The sequence below is a fragment of the Castor canadensis genome, chromosome 8 (assembly GCF_047511655.1).
Source record: "Castor canadensis chromosome 8, mCasCan1.hap1v2, whole genome shotgun sequence".
Lineage (NCBI taxonomy): Eukaryota > Metazoa > Chordata > Mammalia > Rodentia > Castoridae > Castor > Castor canadensis.
The window spans coordinates 148,318,626-148,344,027 of record NC_133393.1 but is presented as its reverse complement, the minus strand read 5'-3'; the positions used below and the strand labels follow the sequence as shown (position 1 = coordinate 148,344,027).

General features: G+C 54.1%; 1 protein-coding gene across 2 annotated transcripts in view; it reads right to left on the bottom strand.

Moving 5' to 3' along the window:
• Triobp (TRIO and F-actin binding protein) overlaps nt 1–25,402 on the bottom strand; it is a 61,710-nt gene that overhangs the window by 22,451 nt on the left and 13,857 nt on the right. Inside the window, exons 3-10 of one of the 2 annotated variants that reach the window (XM_074084454.1) lie at nt 23,861–24,003; nt 22,100–22,301; nt 20,933–21,089; nt 14,195–16,553; nt 9,726–9,837; nt 8,105–9,097; nt 5,641–5,739; nt 3,461–3,598 (exon numbers count right to left, since the gene is read on the bottom strand). In XM_074084454.1, the coding sequence (XP_073940555.1) occupies nt 3,461–3,598; nt 5,641–5,739; nt 8,105–9,097; nt 9,726–9,837; nt 14,195–16,553; nt 20,933–21,089; nt 22,100–22,301; nt 23,861–24,003 (4,203 nt within the window). The remainder of the gene's footprint in view (nt 1–3,460; nt 3,599–5,640; nt 5,740–8,104; nt 9,098–9,725; nt 9,838–14,194; nt 16,554–20,932; nt 21,090–22,099; nt 22,302–23,860; nt 24,004–25,402) is intronic. The other variant, XM_074084453.1, reaches the window with a different exon arrangement.

Genomic DNA, 25,402 nt, shown 5'->3' with positions numbered 1-25,402 from the left:
GGTGAGGATGGGAGCGCAGGTGAGGAGGTGAGGAGGGGAGGGGAGGCGGGTCTGGCCGGCCCGGGCCGCGGAGTCACCCAGTCTTCCGGCCGAGACCCCTTCCCGCCTCCAGGGAGTGAGGAAGGGGCTCCCCGGGAAGGCGGGGAGCGGTCGGCTCCTCCTCGCCCGTTGCCCAGGTCTCGACCGGAGACACTCACCGTCATGGCGGCGCCCCTGGGCGGCGGGAGCCGGAGGCAGGAAGGTAGAAGGGGCTCACGGGCCAGGTTCTGCGGCGCGGACACCCCGCCGCCGCCGCCCCTCTCGGCCGCCCAGCCGCCGCTGCTCCAGCCCTTCCCTTCCCCGGCGCTGCCCCGGCCCCTTCCATCCGCCCATAAAACTTTTTTTTTTTTTTTTTCAAACTTCCTGGGAGGACCCGGACGAGCCAATGGGCGGCTGGGACGCCGAGACAAACAGTGGCGGGGGCGGCAGCCGGGCCAATGAGAGCGCGGGCCTGGTTGGGGGGGCGGGGCTTGCGCGACGGGACGGACGCGCCAGGGCCGCGGGGCGGGCGGATGGGGCGGTGGCAGCTTGGGAGGAAGGAAGAGCTCTGCGTGCAGGTGACTCTGTCCGGCCATAGCGTCGAGGCCGGGGCCTCTGGGCGTGGCCCTCTGGTTGCCGGACTCCGGCATCCCGTCCCAGACCCTAGTCATCCTACGGAGCTATGGGTCCATTAGGTGTTGGCGCCTTGGTTGGTTGGGGATGTGGTCAAAGCACACATTAACAACCCAACGGGCCCAGCTGGTTACTTGTGTCTCAGCTCCTGGTCCCCATTTAACAAATGAGAAAACGGACGCTCAGAGACTTGGGCCATCTGTGACCTAGGTCACACAGTAAGAAAATAGCTAGCAAGAAAGCTGCACACAAAATGAGTTCTTGAGTGTAGGGCCTTTGTGAAATGCCCTCTTCTCACCTCGGGTCATTATCAGTTAAGAACGTTTTGGGTTCCCGGGCCTGAGTGTGCACCCGATGCTCGTGTTCCCAGGAGCATTTGGCAGTTTGTTTAGGGCCGGAGTTCATCTGAGTCCTGCAGATGAGGAGGGACCTGGTGGAATTTGTTGCTAAATGCACGTGGTAGCCTGTGCTGCATAGCTGTTCAACATTAAGCAAGGTATTTGAGTTCTCTGAACTTGGATTTCACCCTTCATAGAATGTGCTAGTGCCCTTTACCTCATGAGGCTGATATAAGGACGAAGCACTAATCCAAGGAAAGCACCTAGACCAACCTCTTTATCCCTAACTACTTTTCCTTGGGTTAGGGGTAAAGGGAGCCTGAATGAATTGCTATTTCAACTATTCTGCCATCTTGATTTGGGGTTCAAAAGTGATTGTTCTTGTAATTACTATCCCCATTTCACAGATGAAGAAATGGAGGCCCAAGGAACTGAAGATCTTTCCCAACATCGCCCACTGGGAGTCCCTCCCACGGAGGTCACCTGCATATCCACTTCACTCTAGATTCTTCCCCACCCTCTCCCTACACTTCATGCAGGCCTTCAATCCTTGAAGAGTGAGTCAGCAGACAGAAGACCCCTTGCCCAGTTGCCCCTGCATCCCATCCCTCTCCAGGTGCTCCCTGCATCCATCTTGCCTGCTCATCCCTCCACTAAAGCAATGTCTCCACTGTGTTCCGTGCATGTTCTCTCACTGTGCTTCTTGTGGGCAGGGGTGGAATGTGGTTTTTATGTCTGGGAGGCCAGAGCCTTGATGCACAGTACATCCTCAGTAAACACTGGTCAAATGAACAGACGCACAAGTAAAGAAATCACAGCTCACTCCTGCAGGACGGAGCAGCAGAATCCCAGGGACCCAGGGGTGAGTTATTAAGCTGGCCAAGCCCAAAGTCACCAAACTTTGGAGTTATCTAGTGCCCTGTGTAGAAGACACTAAGGTAAGGCTCAGAGAAGGGAGACAATTGCCCAAAGCACACAGCCAGTTAGAGGCAGAGACAGAATTCCAGCCCAGCTTTCTGGCTCTCCAGTAACTGTCAGGGAAGGCCTTGGTATCGTACTTCTGGCACCCTTGTGTCCTTGTCCCCAGATGAAAGAATCATTACAGCCAGAGTCACAAAGCCTCAGCTGTCATGTCTGTGGTGAACACCTTATTGGCGCTAAGGACTCAGAGGGCCCAGGGAGATCAGTGTGCACAGGGGAGGGTTTGTCAACATTTAGTGCTGAGCAGGATCTGAATCTCAGCTTTTCCCCCGTGTGATCTGGAACAAGTGACTTTCCCTCTTGTCACTTTACTTCCTCATCTGTACATGGATGACATGAGTCTAACTGTGCCTGGTAGTGAGGACCAAATGCAACCAGGTGTACAGTTGGGTGCATAATAATTGCTGGTCACTGTCACCATCATTATCCAGAGAGCTTCTCCCCACTTCCTCACACCTCTCTCAGCCAAGAACTTGACTGCCCTCTCCTGCCAGCTCCACTGAGTGTGGGTGAACTTTACTTGGTCTGATAAGGTCATTCCTGTCCAGGGCTTGATGATGCCACCGCACCCAGATAACCACGTGTGCCTGGCTGCCCTCCGCGCCCTAGCTCCCAAAGCATAGCAGAGAATTAAGAAGTGGATAGGAGGTATCTGCACTGCCCCCACACCCTCTGTGTATCCTAATCTCTGGAGCCCTCCCTATATCCCTGGGAGTCTCCATCCATTTCCCCACTAGACAGATGTGAGTTTGACTGCTACCTCTCTCACCCGGGAATGAGGAAACTCAGATCCTGACACCCTGGCTGTGCTACCCCAGGTAAGGCAGTTCCTGCCCCTGAGCCTCAGGCCTGCCTCTGCAAAATGGGCCTGAGTCAACCATGGTGGGTACAAGAGTTGGCCTGTCACTGAGACAGACAGACTTCATAAGTCAGCCTGTGGCTCCTGGAGATGCCAAGCCCCATGTAGCCCACTGTGAAGGGGGCAGGAGGGGGCAAGACAGTTGCCTCTCCTCCTTGTCCTTGAGGAAGCCTTGAGTGTTTACAGGTCCCTCTGGGCAGGGGGTGGGTTGCGTAATGCCAGATGTTTATGCAACTGGCCCAGGCCCAGGTCTGAGACTTGCTTTGCAATTCCAGAGCCCCTGCAGGCCCTCCCTATCTTTTCTTACCCTCTGTCCCCTACCTGGCTCCCCAGCCAGGGTTGCTGATTGGAGGGGCTCAGAGGGCTCAGCTGTGCGATTGTCCCATCACCTCTCACCCTGGGAGCTGAAAATGAACCCCCCTAGCCCCACCCTGGAGGTGGGAAAACCCACCTTACCAGAGACCAGTGAGACCAGTGGAGATTAGAAACTCAGCTGCCACCTCTCCTTTCATCCAGGGGCCCCAATCCCTCCTTCTCAGCCCCCACGCTCTCTTGACTAACACCAACCTCCTTCCTCCCCTATCCTTCCTATCCACCCTCACCCCTCCAGCCCCTGCTGGAGCCAGCCTACCCTTTGCCACCTGAGGACCCCCAGAGACAGCAGGAATGGATTGAACAGCGTGGGCCGGTCCCCGGGCATCCGCCATGAGTTCACCAGTCGGCCCTTGAGTGGGCTCCCAGCCTTGCTCTCTGCTGGCCTCTTGTCTGCCTGTCAAACAGGGTCCAGTGTTGGCAGCTGATCCCTTTGGCCAGATGGCACATCCCTGGCCACAGCCTCCCCAGTCCATTCTGCCTCTGCAAAAGCCCAGGGTTCCTATTGCTTTCCCTCCCAGAGTCACCAAGGAAAACTTGTTCACACTGCATTGTGTTTGACTGACAGGGCCCTTAGGTGTGGTCACATCCTAAAGTCAACCACAGGCTGCCAAGGGGAGGGAGGTGCAGATCACAGACTACATTCAACCCATGTGGCGTTTGCCGACTGTTTTGCATTAGGTTCTAAAGTTAAATAATCCAGGGATTATTAAATACATATTTCTAATTTCTCTTGAAATATCAAAAGATGTGGAAACTCTAGGCCCATCCTCCCCATAGCAACAAGCATCTGGAGGCAAAGGGTCATACAAGTGTCCCCCAACCTCCACTCATGTCACCGTTGTCACCTTCCTGGCCTATAAGACATTAGGATTGTAACCTCGTTTATATGAAAGAAATGAGTCGTAGATTCATATAGATATCCTTGGCAGAGCCCCAACGTGCTCTCCCTTTGCAGTCATCCTTGTTAGGGAAACTGAGGACCAAGCAAAGCAAAGGGACTGGCCCAAAGTCACATGGCAGGTAACAGGCAGGGTAGGGCAGAGCCCAGGTGTCTCCCCTCTAGAATCTGCAGATGCTCCAGAAGTGGAGTTTGGTACTCCACAGGCCCAGCAGGGCTTTGGGGCAAGGAGTACCCCACCTCCACCACACCCCCACCGTAGCCCTAACCACTGGCATGGAGCCACTAGAGAGAGCTCACTCTGACCCACACACCAGCATATGGGAGGTGCTCACTAAGTGCATGTAAGTGAATGAGGGAGGGAGGGAGGGAGTGGGGCGGTCCAGGCAAGGTTGCCTTGGGTGAGTGGAAGGTCTTCCATGTTGCTGGGAGACAGAGGCCCCCAGAATTGCCATTTCCTCTTTGTTCACAAAGCTCCACTCCAGGAAGTATGAAGAAATAACCCCAAAAGAGGAAGAGCAAAGTTGTCAGAGCCCCTGTTAGTGATCAATCCCCTGTGCCCTCCCCATTTCACAGATGGAAAGTATGGCCACCAAGCAACTAGCCAGAGGCCACTGAGATCAAGGCAGAGCCAGAAAGCAGCATGGGCAAGGGTGGGGGGCAGAGGGAGCACTGGGTGGTTCTGAGTCCTAGGTTCTCATTTGAATCCAGGCACTGACTGACTGTGGGACAACTCTCCTGCCTCTGTTTCCTCATCTACATAGTGTGGGGTTGAACCCCACACTCCCCTCCCACCGCTGCCAACTCTAGCTAGTATCAGGGCCAGACTCAGGGGCTCCAGGCTGCCAGACCAGTGCTCGTCACACCTGCCTTTTCAGAAGGAGCATGGGGAAGAGCAGGATGTGAAAAACAGCCCCAACAGTCTGCCTCCCTCTCAGCCACTCTTGACCTCACCCCTGTCAAGGCTGAGGGTGATGAGAACAGTCTGTCTGCAAGTCGCAGGGGATGGGCGGGGCAGAGCCCTACTCGAACTGCAGCCAGGGTCAGCCCAGCCTCAGGGCTGGCCCCCTGTACACATCTGTCCACTGCCAGGATCCTGGAGCGCCTCCAGGCCCAACTGACTGTGGGCACCTCCCCAGCCCTCTTTACTTCTCTGGCTCCACCTCCCAGAAACCCCACCCTTTTCTACCATCCTGGCCTAGCCCTCTAAGCCTGGAAGGACCTTGCCCTCAGAGACCATCAGGGCCAAAGTGTCATTCGCCAGGAAAGGCAGTGACCTTTTCAGGGCAGTTCAGCCAGTTAGAAGCAGAACCCTGGGTTTCTGACCCCAGGATCATCTACCCACCCAGATCCCCAAACTAGAGGTGGCTCTGCTGAGCTGCTTCTCCAAAGCCTCTCTTCTCAAGGTCCGCCATGCACCCAGGTGACCTCATGGCAGACCCAGCCTCGGTATGGATGGCCCCAATAACTCAGCCCGCCTCCAACCTGATTTTCCTTCCCTTCTCCTCCCTATGTGCCCAAGCTCATGAATCAACTACCGAGTCGGCTTGCTTCTGGTCAGTCAGTGAGTCTGGATCTCTACTTGGTTCTGACTCCTCAGGCTCCTCTGGCTCCTCCTTCAGTTCCTCTGGCTGGAACTGAAGACAAGAAAGAACACAGCTTAGCCCAGGTCCATCTGAGAGTCCATTCATCCCAGGGTCCACCTTCTCAACTATCCAATTAACATCCACCCATCAATCCAGCATCAATAGGCCCATGTATCCATCCAGTTACCCAACAACACACAACCTACCTACATTACCTATCCATCATCCCTTCAGCATTCACTGCCTGTCACCGTATATATCTACCCTCTATATCCACTCTCTATTTACCAATCTATCCATCCATCCAGCATCCATTCTTCCATATTCCACCCAAGTCATCCATCCAACCATCCATTCCCCAACATATACTCATCCATTGGTGAAGCAACATGTATTTATCCATCACCCACCTATCCAACACCCATTATCTGTCCATTACCCATTCATTCCATTCACCCATTGTTCATTCAACATTTACCCCCATCCCACCCAACCTCACTCTTTTCTTGCATGCACCCAAGCATCTATGAATTCACTGATCAGCCGTCCACTGGGCTGAGTTCCTCCTTTATGTCAGTCCCTGGGCTGGGAGCCAGAGGTAGAGATATAGTAGGTACAGCCCCTTCCCCCGTGGAGCTCATGTTTCTTATGGGGAAAAGACAATCCAATGTGACAGATGGAGGGAGAAAAAACTGCCAAGTCTAGAAGGGGGAACATCGCCAGCGTGGGAGTGAGGTGAGTATTCAAGGAAGCTTCTCAGGACAGAACACCTGACCTAAGACTTGAACAACGAACAGAACTGTGGTGGGTGAAGAGGGAGCAGAAGACATGCTTGGTGATTGGAACAACATGTGTAAAGGCAGAGAGATGTGTGCACAGAGTCCTCCAGCCAGCTCAACACAGCAAGAGGCAAATCTGGAGTGGAAGGAAGGGAAGGAGGCCTTGGATGCTGTACCAAGGATTTTTATCCAGAGGAGCAGTTGGAACCCCAGCAAGACCTGGTGAATACTCTGCTTTGTCATCTGTGAAATGCCCTTAGCACCAAGTGTTCCCACCCCTCCCAGTCATCATCCTCTAAGTCACCTTGGGTAGTGTAACTCCAGCTGAAGTCTTTCGGACCTCCCACTTCCCTTGTGACAAGCCAGCCAGCCTGAAGCAGGCCACTGGAACACAACATTGTGCTCATGAGTCGTTTATGGTCACCCTACCTCCCCACAAGCCTGAGGGCAACTGGAGGGCAGGACCATGCTGGCTCACCCTGCACCTCTGGTGTCTTTGCACTGAATGACAAAAGGGTCAACTGAGACAAGCTGCAGGGAGATACAGGGGAGAGCAGCTCCCTATCCTGCCTGTGTGGCTCAGGGGCTTCACACTGTGGTAGTTAAAAGTCCAGGCTTTGGAGTGGGTGCTTAGTTCATTTCTCACGACATTCATGGTGTGACCCCTGGAGTTGAGGTTTGCTTTCTTTACTGTAAACGGGGAGAGTGGCAGCTTCTTCCTGTCCATCTGCAGCACACAAGTCAAGGCACACAAGACACTCATCCCAGTGATCTCCAGTGCCTGGAGCCTTGCCATCTGTGGAGGCAGTGGCAGTGGACTGCACTCCGATGACAGAGGGCCTGGCTGAGTAAGCAGGAGTCTCTGTATCACCAAAGAGCACCTGTCAATGCAAGAGACTGAGGCGAGGAGAGTCTGGTGTCCAAACCCACCCGTGGTGTTCCTAGTGAGCTAGAGCCAGGTTGTAGGGCTCTCCCCACCCCTCACCCTCAGATCAATGCTCTGGGCTTAAAGGCTGCACCAAATACCACTGAGGCACATGGAGGACTTGTGGAGAACTCTTGCTTGGTGCTGGGCCTACTGTGCACACAATCCTCATTTAAGGAATACATTTTGGCAGCCAACTCCACCCAGTGAGCACTTTGTTGCTTCCTCTTTTGTGTCTGAGGAGCCACAGGGGATAGAGAGGGGTGGGTGGGGCCGTCCTAGACTTAGAGAAGGGACATAGCCACATTGGCTGTAGTCTCAGGCATGATCCCAAGATCCAACACAAATCAGACATTGTAGGGCAACGGAGAAGGGCTGGTCAGAGCATGCAGCTGGAGGTCATATAGTGATGGATGCTGAGTCAACCACTGCCCCAGCCCTCTCTACCTGTGGGAAACTCAAGTGTCTCAGTGGTGCCTTTCTCATCAGGTTGCTATGGAGACCAAGTGAGAAAAGCATACATGTAGTAAGGGATCAAAACAGTTCTGGTCACTACCACTGAGCCAGCATGTGGTCAGGACAGTCCTGGTCAACAGGGAGGACTGGGGAGGGGCTTGGAGGTGTGGAACCTGGGGTCATATCATAGGAGGACTTTCTAAGAAGACTAGTCTGGGACTGGCTTCTGGCCACCCTTCAGAGTAGGACAACTCACCTCTAGCTCTGGTGGGCTGGGGCCTTCTGCCAGGCTACAGCCCCCTAGCTGGCCCATCTGCTCCAGACCAGCCAGAGTTGCAGTCTCTGGTCCACCTGTCACTTTGGTTGCTGGCCACTGGGTGGAGGTGCAGGCAGGACTGGACAATTGAGCTGGGCTCTGGGACTGCTGCCCAGAGATGTGTCCATTGACCAAAGTGGCCTCAGCCCAGCTTTCAGGTTGGCTCTGTCGTTCTCTTTCCAGAGTGTCTTTTGTGTCTAGGGGACCCAGTTCTGGTCCTGAAGTCTTGGCTGGGTCACCCCAGGGCCCAGCTGAGTTCTTATGAAGCAGGTGGGCTTGCAGGAGTTCCAGGAGGTCTTCCCAGTCTAGCCTTGGGAGTTGGGCCCAGGCCCCCAGCAGGTCCCTCCAGTCAAGCTCAAGTCGCCTCTCAGGGCCTAGCAGCTGTGGGCCTGTTCCCTCAGCTCCACAGCACATGGCAGAGGGGGTTTCAGGCTGCTGGGGGTGTAAGCATTCTGCTGGGCCTGCCCAGTTCTCTGGGGGGTTCACAGGCTGCTGGGAACTTGACAGCTCCCACAAGTTGCCTCGGCCCTGCTGGGGATGCTCCTCCCAGGCTTCTGACTGCCCCCAACTCTCCCTGTACTTCCCAGGAGGGCTCCTCTGTGTACCCTCCAGGCTGGACCAGCCCCCAGGTCCTGGGCCCTCTTCCTGGCTGCTCCAGCTCTTCTCCAGGTATCCATGAAGTCTCCGGGACCCTGAAAGCTCCTCCTGACTCTGCCACCCTCTCAGAGGCTGCCTTGGGCCTGCCCCACCTCTTTCCGGAGGTCTTTTTGTCCGTGAATTCCTCTCAGGGGTCCTAGCTGATGTCCCAAGGGGTGATGAGGACCTCTGGAGCTGCAGGACCCCCTCAAGCCGCCTCTCAGGACTCCTAGGATGAGCAGGCTCGGCTCGGCTCCCCCGGGATGGTTCTGCCTGCTTGGCAGAGGGCTTGGTCACCTGAGGATGAGGTGGGGGGGTGGGTGAGGCTCCAAGGCCAGGCTGTGTGGCCGCTGTCTGTCTTAGCTGGGCCCTGGGAGAGGCAAAGCTTCGTCTTCACAGCAGCCTGGATTAAATCAGATTCTGGGCTCCTTCTCCAGGCTCAGCTCTTCCCTCTCACCCACTTCTCACAGTTCTAGAGAGAGAGATCTGCACAGAGCTGCTCACTTTCCGGACTCCCCTCCCCGAAAGATACTGAATCCAACCTGGGCTATCAGGTGCCCGAATTTCCACCACCAGTGCCCGTTCCACTGGGGTAGGACTTGCCCTCTAGGTTTCTTTAGAGACCCAATTCCTGCCCTAGGAGAGGGAGCCTTTAAAGCCTGACTGATAGGCCGATCTTCCCCAAAATCTCAATATAGCAGGAACCAATGACAGAAGGGACAGCATGGAGGGACTGTTTCTGAAGGACTGATGTGGAGTCCTTTACATTTTGCCAAAAGCTGCTGGCCCTTGGAAAGAAGGGAGAGATGGACACCCATGACCTAGGCTCTGACCCTCTCATAGAGAACCTCCCTTGCCTGGGATCCCAGCCTGGCACCAAGGAGAAGCAAAGGTGGCTGCCCCTTAGGTGGCTAGCAGTGCTCACCTGCCTGCTGGGGGAAGGGCTGGACTGTCTTCGAAGTTGGCTCTGACCTTGGCTGGGCCGCTGTGACCGTCCCTCATCCCGAGCCTGGAAGGGTCCTGGTGCCTCGGACTTCCTATGAGCAAATGCAACTGCTCCTTAGGGCCTTCAGGACTCTTCCACTCCCAGTCCCTCCATCCCACCCCAACAGAAGATATGTAAGAGCCAGAAATCCCCTCCGAGCTCATCTTAGAGTCCTAATGAGGAATGACCCTAATGAGGAAGGGCCTCAGTTTCCCCTTCTGAAAAATGGGGTTGATCAGCACCACTGAATCTGCTTCATGAAGCTATTGTGAAGGAAACATGAGAAAAGAGGTGCGTGAAGGCAGCAGGATGGGGAGGCAGGATGGCCTTGACCATGGCTTCCTCCTGTCTCACTCAGTATTTCCTGTTACTGACCAGCAGCCCACCAGCCACCCCAGACAAAGGTTAGACTGGTCCGTGTGGGAATTCAGATTTATTGAGCACCTACTATGTACCAGGCACTGTGCACACGTGATCACAATGTTTAGGCAAATATTTATTGAGTACTTCCTGTGTTCCAGATGGCAAGCACTTGTATGCATGTACATTTCACATTTTGCAACCATGTAGCAGGGTCGAGAGAGGCAGAGTGTTGCAGGCCCTGTATTCCCTTCTTTCTGCCCTTTTCCTGTCCATATTGTAAAACTGGGATTTCTCAAGCCTTTTTATTCTCCCCCTTGGAGCTACCAGGATTCCAGCACTCAGCCTATTTGCAAAAGAGCTCTTAGCAAGATAGAAAAGGAGAAATACTCATTGCTTCTCAGCCTTTTGGCTGAGATTGAGTAGAGAAACACTCTTTCCCCCTGACAACTCCAGAAAAGCCAACATAAACTGGCCAAATGTCATCCTAGAGATAAACACTAACCTGCATAGATCCAGATAGTTTTCTTGCATAATAATGGGCAGTGGGCAGGCATGGTGTCTCTTGCATGTAATCACAGCTACTTGGAAAGCAGAGATTGGGAGGATCATGGTTCAAAACCAGGCAAAAAGTTAGCAGGGCCTGCCTGACCTCAACCAGTAAGCTGGGCATGGTGGCATGCACCCGTGGTCCCTGCTGGGCAGGAGTTATATGATCTCAGTCCAGGGCTGGCAGTGGGTTAGGTAGGTGCTGGAGGAATGCTCAGGTGGAAGGTGCTTACCGAGCAAGTGCAGGGCCTTGAGTTCTAAACTATTTCCACCAAAAAGGAAGAGCTACAGACTGTGCATATCTGTCCCCTCCCTTAATGAGGAGGTCACAATAAAGGAACTAATCACTTCATGAATATTGATCTCCATGGAATTTAAGATACTGACTTCATCTAAGTTGGTAAGTGAATATGGGCTGGGGATGTAGCTCTGTGGTAAAGCATGTTCTCAGCATGTGCCAGGCCCTGGATTCCATCTCCAGCACTGAGAAAAAGAAGTAAAATCAATTGACAAGTGGAGCCTGGTCTCTGGAGGCTGAGCTGAACCAGAAGAGGCCTAGAAAGAGACAAGCTTCCAGGGAGCCCGGAAAGGCAGGTGAGAGGCAGCGCTGGGTCTCCACGGGACCACTCTGCATAGTCTGCCACAGCTAAGGAACGGTGCAGAGGTTTGAGGGAGTGAAAAAAAGTACAGGGTTTGGGGGTCACTGCTGTGTGACCTTTGCTAATGTTATTAAAACTAGTTCCATAAGGTAACTGGAGTTCTAAGCAGTTCCCTGGAGTGTCTCTAAGCCTCAGGGCTCCCGGAAGAGGCTCAAATTTTAATCTAATTTGAGGTCGGTGGAACTGAGACCTTTGGGTGCATTTCCCCGGAGCTGAGGCTAGGAGCTTGGGTGAAGCAAAGCCTCAAAGTGACTCGGGGGGACATTCCTCTATAACAGGATGGGTGGGAGGATAATGCTGGAAGATGCCCCATGCAAGGGTCAAGACGAATGTGCGGTCTCTTTTGAACACACATTCTCTGTACAAACTCCAGCTGCTTGATGGGCATTTCTTCTGAGCATTCTCCTTCCTTTTGCCCCTATCAGGCACTGAGACACAGGACTGAGGGACTCTAAAAGAATTCTGAGAACCCCTCCCAGAGAGGGTTCCCTCCCTCAACTTTTCTGAGGGAACATGTCCCCTGGGTTCCTGAGGGCTGGTGTGGCCGCACCACGGGTGACCAAGAAAATGAGTTTCCTTTGGAAGCTTAGATGGGCTTTTTGGCCTCGAAATTGTATTAAAGAACCAAAGCCTCCACGTCTAGCCGATCTAAGGAAAGCTCTGTTTTAAGTTCAAGTGACATACTCTGGTTTCTGTTCAGATTGTATAATCTTTTTAAGTTCAAGTGACCAGGGGATGCCTATATGATTCTAAGACCTTCCAAAGACGTCTAAGGAAAAAAGGTTACGATATCAAGGCAAAAGTCCTAATGCTTTGATGTGATGGCCTTTCCAGAAGAATGTTCCAGGCTCGGAACAATGCCAGACAGTGTAGATGCTCAATAAGTATGTTGGATGAATAAACGAGAGAAAGTAAGAGCACATCTCTTTTATAAAAGCCACCCCACTCATAAACTCCAGTCTGTCCCTCACTCAGGTGCATAAATTGTTTAAAAAATTGTCCTCAGAGGACAAGTAGTATTCCACTTGGGAAAAGTGCCATACAAGTGGAAGAAATTCCTCAGTACAGTTATAAAACCTTGGTTAAAAGTCATCTACTGGGCTGACAGAGAGCCTCAAGTGGTAGAGCGCCTACGTAGCAAGCACGAAGCCCTGAGTTCAAATCCCAGTACCACAAAAAAAAGGTAACCTACTTCAAAGAGGAGAATACAATGTTATAGAAGTAACTAGGAACAATTAAATGGTTAATAAATGTGTGAACATAGTCTTGATTTCTGTTTATCTCTCTAAAAGTTATGGGCATGGTATTTCAATATAGGTTCATGGACTGTAACAAAAGTGCCACTCGGGTTGGATGGCGACAGTTGGAAGGGTGTGTGTGTTTGGGGTCTGAAGTAGCTGGAAACTCACCTATTTTTGGCTCAATTTTGTTGTAAACCTAAAACTGTTCTAAAATTTTTGTATTTAAAAAAAAGAAAAGGCCAGGTATGGTGGCTCACCTTTATCTTAGCTACTTGGGAAGCAGGGATCCAAAAGATCACGGTTCAAGCTCAGCATGGCCAAAAAGTTAGTGAGACCCCCATTTTGACCAATAAGCTGGATGTGGTGGCCCACACCTGTTGTCCCAGGAAAGAGTGAGTAGGAGGACTGTGGTCCATGTCGGCCCAGGCAAACATGAAGACCCTATCTCAAAAATAACTAAAACAAAAGCGCTGGGGGCATTTAGCTCAAGTAGCAGAGCACTGGCCTAGGAATTGTGGGGCCTGGGTTCAACCCTCAGTACCACCAAACAAAAGAAAGGCCAAAGAAAGAATAACACTAATTGCTGGAGCTGACAAAGGTTGTCACTGGGATATTAATGCATCAAGTTTACTGGAAAAGGGAATTTGAAGAAGAAGACATCAGGTTTCACACACAGAGTCAGAGAAATTCTGCCTCAAGGCTGCAAAGAGGAGAATAGTGGGTGCAAAACATGGCAGGTGCCCTGAGGGTTCTACAATTAGGCTGTAGAGACAGCTGTACTACTTGGTAAATATTCTAAGATTCATTTGGATTATACACTGAAAGTTTCCAGGCCTGCTTTTTTTTTTTTCCCTGGTTCTTTTGATTCTAACCAACGGAACTCGGGTTCTGATTCTCGAAACTCAGGAGTGGCACTGCTGGGGGAAGAAATCTCAGGCAGATAAGAAGGGGCTGTTTCCTCCTCCAGCAGTGGCCTGTTACTGCTGGCCAGGGAGACCCAACATGCACCAGGAAAGTAATGTTTTAGCTTTTGAGAAGCCTGCAGTTCTGTGAGCTCTTATTTAAACTATGAGGCTCTAGTCTGGGGTTGGGGGTGCATGGCTCAGTGGTAGAGTGCCCCTGTTCCATCCCCGGTATCACCAAATATCAAATACAAGGCTCTGGCCATTGTATTAAATGTACATCTTTGTTTTGGGAGATGTGTAGAGTCAAACAAAGGGTTGAGGGCTTAACCCTATTTAAATAATATGCAAATGTTTTCTCCATTTGACAGAGGAGGAAACTGAGGCACCAGTAGGCGAAATCATATTAGGAGGTCACACAGGATGCAGCGTGGTTTTGACCCCAGGTTTGAACCCAGCCTGCTAGACTCTGGTCCTTGCTTTTGACCACTAGGCTGTAAGTAGTTTACTTAATCCTCAAAATACCCCTAATACGCCAAAACAGACATGAAATTATTTGCCCAAGGTTACACAGCCAGTGAGTAGCAGGACAGGAGGACTTGAGCCCTTGTTTCTGGCATCCCAGCCCTGAGAACCTTCCGCCTGTCCTGTTGCAGAGCCTCCTCCCAGCCCACCTGGCTGCCCCCGCCCTGGCTCACCTGCGCTCTTGCCCGAAGAGGCGCTCCACCTCTGCGCGGCCAGGGCTGCGGGTGCGGCCCCCGTTGCTGCCCTGTGCCTGGGGCCCTGGCTCCCTCTGGGCCAGCCTCCTGGGCGGGGGCAGGTCAGCCAGCATGGTGTACTCCTCCCTTTCCAGGTTGTGCCTGGTCTCCCCTGGAGGTGCTGGGCTCAGGGAGCCTGAGCTGCCTGGCGGAGGTGAGGGTGCCAAGAGCCCTAGGTCACTGGGTGGGTGGCGGGGTGGAGAGGAGGCTCGAGGTGCATCCCGGTGGCCAATGCACACTTGGGGGAGTAGCAGTGGAGAGCCATGCAGAGAGTCGGTGGAGGGAGCCAGGCTCTCCATACTAGTCCCAGGGGGATCCTGGAAGAAGAGGGAGGGCTCAGGGGCCTGGCGCGGTGGAGAGGAGAAGTAGGGAGCATCCCGGTGGCCGATGCACACTGGGGTGGGGAAGTGGGGTGGCTCATGCAAAGAGTCAGTGGAAGGGACAAGGCTCTCTGTGCTGGCTCTGGGGAGATCCTGGAACAAGAAGGCAGGCTCTGGGAACTGGCGTGGTGGGGAGGAGGCCCGGGGTGCATCACGGTACCCAATACACACAGGTGGGGGAAACTGAGGAGGGTCATGCTGGGGGCACTCATTGTCAGCATCTGATGTTTCTGGGAGAAAGGGGAAGGGATCAAACTGAGTGTGTCGAGGGGGTGAGGATGCCCGGGGGGCATCACGGTGCCCGATGCACACAGCAGGTGGCATGTGGGGGGCGTAATGGTGGGGTGATTCACTCTCAGAGGCACAGGGGTCTGGGAAGAAGGGGAAGGGGTCATGCTGCAAATAGCGTGGAGGCGAAGAGGCTCGAGGCGCATCCCGGTGCCCAATGCACACAGCACAGGGAGGCTGGGAGGGCTCAGAAGTCTGGGGAGCCCCCCGTATCATAGGATTCAGAGGTGAGGAAGTCCGAGAGCCACTGAGGTGGCTGGGATTATGGGAGGATGAGGTGGCCCGTGATGGCATGTTGTGCTGGGTAGGGCCAGAGGACTGGGGCTGGTCACGCTGGGCTGATCTGGTGGGAGATGAGGTCTGAGGTCTGTCACCTTGGGTTGGCCGGAGGGCAATGGATGCCCAGGGTACCTCGCTTTGCTTGGAGCGAGATGGGGAAGAGGTTCGGGGACCATCACTCTGGGTTGGCCGGAGGGGAAAGGAGGCCCAGGGGATGTCTTTGTTGGTACGGTGGGGAGAGGAATTCCTGGGATTGCTGTGTTGAGTAGAGCGGCGGGGAGAGGAGGGTCCAGGGTTGTCCTTGTGGGTGATTTGACAGGTAAAGGAGATCCCGGGGTTGTCTCGGTGAAGGGAAGAGGAGTGTGGGTTGGCCCGTTGGGAGCAGGCGCTTCTGAGGTGCTCCCATCTGCTCCAAGAGGCTTTGCGAGTGTCTCCTTGGGTGGAAGAGATTCTGGAGTTGTCCCGCTGGACACAGGGAGTTCTGGGGTTGTCCCGCTGGGCAGTTCTGTTGGTAGAGGAGGCTCTGGGGTTGACTCGCTGGGTGGTTCTGTTGGGTGAGGAGGTTCTGGGTTTGTCTCGCTGGGTGGTCCTGTTGGGAGAGGAGGCTCTGTGGTTCTCCTGCTGGGCACAGGAAATTTTGGGGTTGTCCCGCTGGGCACAGGATGTTCGGGGGTTGTCCCTCTGGGCGGTTCTGTTGGGAGAGGAAGCTCTGGGGTTGTCCCGCTGGGCAGAGGAAGTTCTGGGGTTGTCCCGCTGGGCAGTTCTGTTGGGAGAGGAGGCTCTGGGGTTGACTTGCTGGGTGGTTCTATTGGGTGAGGAGGCTCTGGGATTGTCCCCCTGGTCACAGGATTTCCTGGTGTTATCCTGCTGAGGAATACAAACAGGAAACGCAGTTTTGGGGTTGTCCTGTTGGGCAGCAGAGGTTCTGAGGTGATCTTGGTGGGTGGCTCTGAGGGGAGAGCTAGGTTGAGTGTTGCTTCGTTGGGTGGATGAGGCTCTGGAGCTGTCCCGCTGGGAGATTCTTGAAGGAGAGGAAGTTCTTGGGGTGTTCCACTGTGTGGCTGAGGTCCTAGGGGTGTCCTGTTGGATGGCCAAGGTCTTGGGGTTGTCCCTCTGGGTGATTCGTGGGGGAAAGGAGGCTTGGGGGCTTTCTCGTGGTGTAGAAGCAGCCTGGGCAGTGTTCTTTTGGGGAGAGGAAGCCTGGGGAATGGTGCCTCGAAGTCTGCCCTGTGGTGTCACAGAGGAAGTCTGGGTTGGCACCCCTGAGCGTTGTCGCTCCAAGGAGAGGTACCCGCTTTCTCCCCGGAGCTTCGCCCATTGCTGTCCAGCACTCTGGCTACCACCGCTGGTGTCTGGAGAGAGACGGGGCTTGAGGTAAGTGGAGGGGTCCAGGCAGCTCTCAGATCCTACTGTCTTTTGTCGTCTGGAAGATTTCTGGCAGCCCTGTGCCTGCTTCTGAGAGGTTTCCCAGTTCATACCAAAGGGGCTCCAATTGACTCAGGGTGATTAGACTCCAGCTGGGTCTAGACTGACTCCATGGGGGAGGAGGGCATGTAGCCTGAGGTTCATAGATGTGTCAAAGGAGAGCAGGTTCCACAATAGCCCATGTGACCCAAAAGGGAGAGGTGGCTGCAGCTACCTACCAACTTTCCCTTCCCGTTTCTACTTCCTGCTTCCAGATTCCCAGAAACTGCCCCGATCTCTGCTAAGGAGCCTCTTGCACATGTGACAGCTCCAGAGCTCCTATTCCTTGGGGCAAGGGCTCCTGGAGTGTCTGCATCTCCAGTTCCGCCAGGACACACAGCCACATAATCAGTCCTTAATGTGCTTTCCAGGTGACTCACTCACCTGCGCCTCACGGTGGCAGAAGTGCTGCTAGTCTAAGGGGTGAATGGAGCTGCCCTCCCAGCCCCATGATGGGCTTACCATGACCTTGAGGTCACCCTCTACCCTCTCAGACCCTTGGCCATCTGCTACGTGTTCCTGGGCTGGTGCCTTCACAAGAGGTCATGCTTTAGGACCCCTCCAACCTGCCACATTGTTGTCACTGAAGTCTGAATTCCCAGTACCTGTCATGGCACTATTTCCTGAAGGGCGGATGTTCCACGGGCATCCAAAATACATTCTGCATCCATCTTCTACCCTAGGCCACTGTCATGACTGCAAGGTTACAATGGTCCCTAGCGTGTGCTCTGGGCCCAAAGTCATCCTTCCTCCCAGGAAAGCAAAGTGACTAGATGCCCCTGCTCACAGCCCTTCAGGGGTAGAGAAGAACAGATCAGAGGACACAGAGAGATGAGTGAACAAATGCAGTGTGGGATCCTGGGTGTTAGAAGAATAACTAGCGAATTCAAATAAAGCTTGTAAGTCAGTTAAAAGTGTTGTAATAGTGTTCCCTCACTTTTTTGGGAGGGTGGGAGTGCTGGTGATCAAACCCAGGGCATGCTAGGCAAGTGCTCTACCACTGAGCTACTCCCTCAGCCTCACCAATGTTAGTTTCTTAATTCTGTCATTCTCGTGTTTTGTACAATGCTAACCCAGGGGACCGGAGTGAAAGGTGTAACAGCAGTCGTCAGTACAATCTTTGCAATTCTTATAAATCTATGATTCTTTTAAAATGAAATATTACAAAACAAACTAGAGGCTCCCTTCTGCATTTGGAATAAAATCCAAGATTTCCCACAAGGACAAGTCTCTTTTGGACTCTGGTTTCCAGCCCCCAATCTACCTTGGCTGGTCCCTGCAGCTTCTCCTCCACTCACCAGGCTCCAGCACCCAGCTTTTGGTCCCTCAGACTTGCCACAAGCACTTCACCACCCAGGGCCTTAGCTCTTGCTGCTGCCTCTGTCTGAAGCATTCTGCCTGGCTGGTTCCTTCTCACCCTTGGGATTCCTGATTGGCCCATTAAGGGTGACTCTCTTCCTCCCAACTGTCTATCTCATTTATTTGCTTACCTGTTCTCTCCCCAGTAAGCTTTGTTTGAGTTCAGCCTTGCCCTGTGGATGGTACCTCCAAGCTTGCACACAGTAGGTGTGCAGTACACCTTGTGCTGCCACCTCCCGGTCTGTCAGCAGTCTCTTTGAGCACAGTGTTGACTGAACCGGTCCCCTACCACCACGCCCAGGACACAGATCCATACCCTCCCCATCACCTCAAGCCTCCCTGTGAACCTGGCCCTCCCAGGACCTGTGCCCAGGAAGTACACAAGGCAGACTAGGAAGGGCACAGAGGGACTTGTTAAGGAACCTCAACATAGCAGAGTAGTCAGCATCTCCTGGGCCTCGGGCCCTGCCTGCAATTTAGGAAGCTGCCACCAGGTGAGTAGTGTCAACTGCTCTAAGTAGGTCACAGAGTCAGGCTCCCACCCCACTGCCAGGGTGTTTAAGAACAAGAGAGCAGGTACACAGGGTAAAATCCCACCTGGCCTGTCACACCATTCACACCCAGAAGGCATTTGGTTCCCCCCCATGCTTTATTGCTTCTCCCCACATGCCCCCTTCCAGGGTCTGACTTGGGGTGGTGATGACAAGATCTGATTAGTGTTTGGAAAAGGTGGCTCTGGCTACAGGACCCTTCCCCCAACCCTGCCATGTGCAACTTCTAAGAACAAGGACCTATCCTTCCTGACCACGTCACGGCCACGCTCAAGAAATACAGCACCTGCACCACACTGCTACCTCACACACTATCCATGTTCAAATCCACCAGCGGTCTCAGGAACATCTTTCAGTGTGGCTTCTCCTGGCCAGGATGCCCTCAGGGTCAGTCATCCTGCCATTTCTGGCTCTGGGGTCTCTATTTTTTTTTTTTTAACTTTGCTGGGGATGGAATCCAGTGCCTCTCACACATTAGGCAAGCACTGTACCACTGAGCCACACCCCAGTCCCTTAGCCTCCTTTAATGAACGATGGTTCCCAGCCCCTTTCGGTCTGTCATGAAGGTTCCAGTCAGTTATTCTGCAGAATGTCCTTCTGTCAGGGTTGGTCTAAAGGGTCACTGGGTTCCAAAGCATCTTAGCAGGAAGATTTGGAAGGGAGGGTGCTGTGTGCTGCCCTCCTTCCCTGGGATCATAAGCTGGTTTGTCACACTCTGGGACGCTGAGCAGTCACTTGGCTAAGGTGGCGTCTGCAGAGCTCCCATCCTGAAGATGCCTTCCTTTCCCTCTGTAGTCTGTGCACAATCTGGTGTATGGGTTGGGGGGGGGACTTTGAGACTAAGTGTCCTGATCCTGACCACTTTCACCCTGGGATTCAGCATCAGAACATGACTCCTACCTGAACAGGTATCGCCACACTGGCTGCAGTGGTCTCTTACCCAGTTTCTCATCCTGCCTCACCCTGCTCCAGTGAATCCTTGCACCTTGCCCTAGTGGTCAGCCTAGGGCACAGGTTCAATCATGCCACTGCTTTCCTTCCCAAACCTTCTGTGGCTCCCTCCTACTTAGAGAAGAAAGGCCAAATACCTTAGCAAGGCTGATGAGACCCACTATGGTCTGGGTCACCCAGCACCCTACCATGCTCGTGCCATAGATGCCAGCATCCTCCCTAGTCTCTCCTCCCAGCCTCTCTCAGGCTGCTCCTCAGCTAGCATGTGGTCCTCCGTCCTGATGGGCCTCCTCTGTGAGACCCCCCATGCACCAGCCCTCGCTCACTTCTTCCCTTACACCTGTTCCTGGCCCTCCTCTATCTGGGCAGCTATCTGGGCAGTGCTAGGTAATGCACTTCCAGGGGCCAGGACCACGGCCAACTCCTCTTGAGGCCTGGGTGCATGCTGATGCACTGGGTACCGAATGAGCCACCAGTAGCTAGGATGAACCATGGGGTTAGGAGGCCATTGTCATGGTCCCACATCCCCAAATCCCATCCATGCTCAAGGCAGAGACCAGGAGGCAACAGTGCAGTAGTGACTGGGGACCCAACTTACTGGGCTCACATTCCGCTAGATGCTGGCCTGTGTCTCTGGCCTCTGTGGGCTTGGCCTGACAGCAGCTTTTCCTCTTTCTCTGGGGCAGTCATCCTGATTTTCCCTGGGGACTCTCTTGTTTCCCCCATCTCAGGCCATGAGATTTGCACACGAGGCTGACCCTGATCACCAGGATGGACACATAACCCACACTGGGTCCCACTGAGAACCCTGCCTGAGATGCTAGTGATCTTGATTGGGAAGGCTGCCTTCCTTCTGTGGAAGCTGATGAGCAGATGGAACACAGCCTGGCACTGCTGGCAGGTATCACACCACTACTGGGGTAGGATCTAGCTAAGAATGGAGCACCAAAGAAGAAAGAAGAGTGGAGACCACATTGCAGATGCTATTGGAACAACTGGATCCAGTCATGCCTCAAGTCACATTCCACTAGCCCTTTAATTTGTGGGAGGCATTCCATTGCTATTCAATCTCCTAGAACCTAGACATTATATCCTACCAGATGTGAGATAAAACAGGTAGCATGGCACTCGTGAATGCTCCATAATTATATGGGAACAATTTCTGTCATTAGGATTAGGACCTTCAGTGTGGCTCAAGTGGTAGGGAGCCTACCTGGCAAGCACAAGGCCCTGAGTTCAAACCCCAGTACCCCCAACAACAAAACAAAATAAAACAACAACAAATGATTAGGGCTCCCAAAGAAAGCCCTGCCAGGGTCCCAGCGTGCCAGAAATATGGCTATCTAGGGGACCCGAGTCCATCACCGCACCCATGGTCATGGGGACCAGCCTGGCAGAGGACTCACCCTCCTTCTTCTGGCCCACAGTATCTCCTCTGGTGGGGGACCTGGTGACCCTCTGGGCACTGTCAGCTTTTGGACCTTCTTGGGGCCTCCGCAGGATCATCACGGTGAGCTCGCCCCAGCTGGGGACCTCCCCCAGTCTCTCAACAGTGTCCCAATCCTGCCACAGAAGGGGAGGAAAAGCATGTTGGAAAAGGAGGTCAGGGCCCCAGGGCCTGCACTTCCAGCATGGGAAGGAAAAGGATTTGACATTTAAAGGGCATCTGCTGTATGCTTGGCACGGTGTTGGGCTCCTGCTGTATGCTTGGGTTCTATCAATCTAAAAAACTAGCCTTCTATCAACCTGGGGGAGGAGGCGCATCTATGGAAGCAAAGACCTGGGCCAAAGTCATGCAGTGGGAGGAATGGGTTCAAATCCTAGCCCTAGCTGTGTGGCCTCAAATTAGTTACTTCCCCACTTGGAACTTCAGTCCCAAATAAGGTCTTGACATTCTCTTTCCTAGTGAGTAGTGAGTGGGGAGCCATCCTGAGCCCAGACCCTCTGAGCCCTTTGCACAGGGCCTGCACATAGTATGTGCACAGGCAGACCAGGTTGTTTATGCTGAGCTCATCTCTTCCCCATCACTTTCCTCTTGGGTGGGGGTTTCAGGGGACAGGCCTGCCTCTTCTGCCCTATGACAGCCCCTCCAACTGAATTCTCCAGGAAGAGTCTCCAGGCTCTTCTCTTCTGCTGGCTAAATGGTCCCGGTCCCTGTCAACCCCATGGCCTGTCCCCTCCCCTGTCTTTGGAAATGGATGTCAGTGTGAGTCATGGGCTCAGCAGAGTGTGACCAGGGCAGGGCCCAGGGCCTGCTCCTTGCTTGCTCTGGATACCATGCCCCACCTCCCAGCCCTCCATGACCTGAGAGGTTGTGGCAGTCTGAGTTGGCTGGTGACTCACAAGGTCCCTGTCAACTGAAACTCATTCCTCCGCCTGCTTTTCCCAGCCAGAGACCTGGCAGAGACCCCATCCCTCCAGTTGGTTGGGTGGGTGGCCTCAGGTGCCGGTGCTGGTCAACACCTTGGCTCAGTGCCCTGCTGCCAAGTCCAGCCCTGTCTGGAGGTTTAGGGGCCCCAGAACCAGGGCCCTTGGAGTATCTGTGTTTGTTCCTGTCTCTGGTCCAAGCTCACCACAAAGGATGAATTCCTGGTATCATCGGGGGCGTTCCTATGAGAGCTGGAGCTGGCGTCAGAGTCGGGGTCCTCGTCGCAGCTGCCACACGAGGAGGAAGCCAAACCCTCCAAGTAGGGCACTGCCTCGGGGTCCCAGCGCCTGCTCCTGGGGACAACTGCAGGGCCCTCTTCAGGGAGCTCTGCTGTTGGGGATGGGCCCCTGGGAGAGGAGACAGATCCATGACTTCCCCAAAAAGGTAACAGGGAATCAGGAAGCTACCCCTCCCATGCAGATGTGCATGCTCCATGGAGCAGGAATCTTCTGTTACTGCAGAACAGGAGCCAATGTTGAGAGCCAGAGCCTGGCTCTTCAGATAGGCTACCTCCTTAAGTGACACGGCCTCCTTTGAACGAAGTATCAATTCCCATTTTATAGATGCAGAAACTGTGGCTCAGGGAGGCCCGGAGCCCAGCCACAGTCACAGAGCTAAGAAAGGGCAGAGCTGAGTTGTACACAAGGCCATTGCCCAACTCCCAACGCTCTGTCAGTGGAGCAGGGGTGGAGACACTGAGCTCAGCAAGACTACAAGACAGACTCATACGTGCAGGGCTAATGGGGTGTGAGAGGCAGAAGGCTCCGAGGGCAGGGGCTGCAGAGAAAGCCCTGTTTTAGAGGTGATCAGAGTGGCCACAGCTCAAGTTAGGCTTACAAGTGGCAGGATCCCCAAAGTGCCCACAGAATGGCATACAAGATGATAAAGAGCTCTGTAATCAAATAAGTGTGAGACATACTACACACTTCTCTACCTCCCCCATCTAAACCCTACAATACAGGCCCAGGTCTGCAGACCAGAGGCTCTGACAAGTCCTGCAAGAAAGAGATTTATCATTTGTCCCAGAGTTTCTGAAATATATTTAATAGCAGAAATTTTATTTAAAAAAAAAATTCCCACATGTGTGAGAAGCACATGTTCTCAAAGCAATACTGATTTAATTCAACCCCCTTCCTTTTTTGGCATTGCTGGGAATCAAACCTCAGGCTTCATACACACCCTCTATCATTGAGCTACATCTCAGTCCCTGATACAACCTTTCCTATTTTAAAAACAGGAAAAGGGAGACATAAAAAGATAGAGTAACTTGCCCACAGTCTCACAGACCATCAGGGACAGAACTGAAGCTGAGCCGCAGGTTTCTGAATTCTGACGCCATGACCTCCCCAGGTCCTACGACCCCAGAGAGGAAGCTCAGATCAGCTCAGGCCTGGAGTAGAGACAATCTCACAACCTGGAGCAGCGCATAACCAGGGAGCGGTGACAGCAGATGTCCCTGGCTGAAGGGACTTTGTCATCTTTTCAAGCTGTATAGCAGGACCAGGAGATGTGTGCGGCCACCCCACATCCTGGGGCAAAGCTGAGTCAGATCCTATAGAATTATGGGGTGGGCAGGCCACCAGGAATGAAAGTCAGTTTTGGGGACAGAAAGCTCAGAGACCCAGGTGCCAGAGTCTGGAGCTGGCAGAGTGGCTCAAGTGGTAGAGCACCTATCTCACAAGCGTGAGGCCGAGTTCAAACCCCAGTACTGCAAGAAAACAAAAACCAACCAAGAAAAAAAACACACGCACAAAAAATAGGGACAATCAGATCTGAGCTCTCCCTTGGGCCCAGGGAGCTCACCTCCTGCCCATCTGTGCCCAAGCTTCACGGGCTGACCATATGACCCATACCAGGGCTGGGGACATCCTCCCCAAGGAGCCCTTCCCCACTCCTGGGACTCTACCCACCTCTCGGGCCCTGCCTGAGTTCTGGGCCCACCACAGACTGGCTAGCAGAGGTTGCAGCACTGAGTGGGTCCTGAGGTGCCGGGGGGCAGCGGGGCAGATCGCAGTAGGGTGCCTCGGCACTGGAAGGGCTCCGGGGCTCCTGGGCCGGCAGTGGAGAGAGGAGACAGCTCAGACCCACGTGGGGCTCCCCACCCCCCGCCCCACAGCCCCTCCCAGCTGGGATCTCACTGCTCAAGGACAGCTGCCCGTCACTGAGGCCCCCTTGGGAGCCACGGCGGGGACATGTGTACACACATGTATGTGGGCAGGCATGTGCACGTATCACATGTGTACAAAGGCCTGTGTGTTTGGGCACATGTGTGCACACGGAAGTTGAAGTGCACACACGCATGCATGCGTGAGCAGGTCTGTAAGATACACTGATGCATGTTTTTGTAAGAGCACGCAAGTTCATTTACAAGGGTGTATGTGTGCGAGCCTGAGAACAGGGAGTGCAAGGAAGGCCCAAAGGGACTTTAGTAGCCAGAGGACAAGGGTGAGGAGGAGGGTTAAGCGGCCCAGAGAGGAGAGAGAGGCTGAAGGAGAAAGAGCTAGTCCAAGGGTGGAGGCCATGAGAAAGCCTCAGAGTGAAGAGTTGTGCGGCCCTATAGGAAAGACAGGGGCTCCAGGTCAGGAGGGCCAAGGTCCCAGGAGTGGCCATGGGGCCTTTAGCCCAACTGTTCCTCTCCCCTGCCCAGAGCCAGGACACAGCTGGAAGGCTGGTGCTGGGCTCGCTGGGGGGAACAACTGCTTCCCTTCAAAGCCCCCCCATCTGTCCCCAGCTCCTGGAGTGGCTGGCAGGGCCCTCCCCTATGGTGGGAGACAGGGCCATGGCACCCTGCGCCCCGCCTCCTCTCGGGTTACCTGGGCAGCAGGCTTGGCAGTGGTGGCTGGCGGCTGTCAGCACCCTCGTCCCCGGGGGGCTCCGGCTCAGGCCCCCGCACTGCCGCCCTCCCAGGCCCCGACTCTGTGCTGTGGTGGCAGCAGTGGCCCAGCAGCGGAAACCCTAGAGGGGCCGGCTTTGGGAGCAGGGGCCCCTCATTACTGTTTCATAAGCCAGGGCCCAGCCAAGAACAATGCAGGACATGAAGCCGCAGGAATCTGATCCCAGAGGCTCACTTGAGAGTGGGGCGCTGGGAGCCTCCCTGGGGACCCTCAAGCCCAGTGCCCAGGGCCCAGGCTGTAGCCTTGCCAGTGCTCCAGGTGGGCACAATTTCTTTAGGATCCAAGAAGACCACCAGTGGCAGGGCCCAGGCTGTCCCAAGAAGGGGGTCCAGGTGTTTGCCAAAACATCCAGGCCAAAGGAGGCTTAGCTGGATTCAGTTTCACCCCTGCCCTGCAGCCAGATTCCGATCAGAGCCTGGCAGCACGAGGTGTCAGCTCCACGGCCCGTCCTGGCGCCTTGACCACCCAGGGGACAGCCCAGCATGAAAGAGGAGGGGGTAACTGGCCAGGCATCTCTAAGGCACGTAGGCCCAGAGGACCCCACTCTGACACAG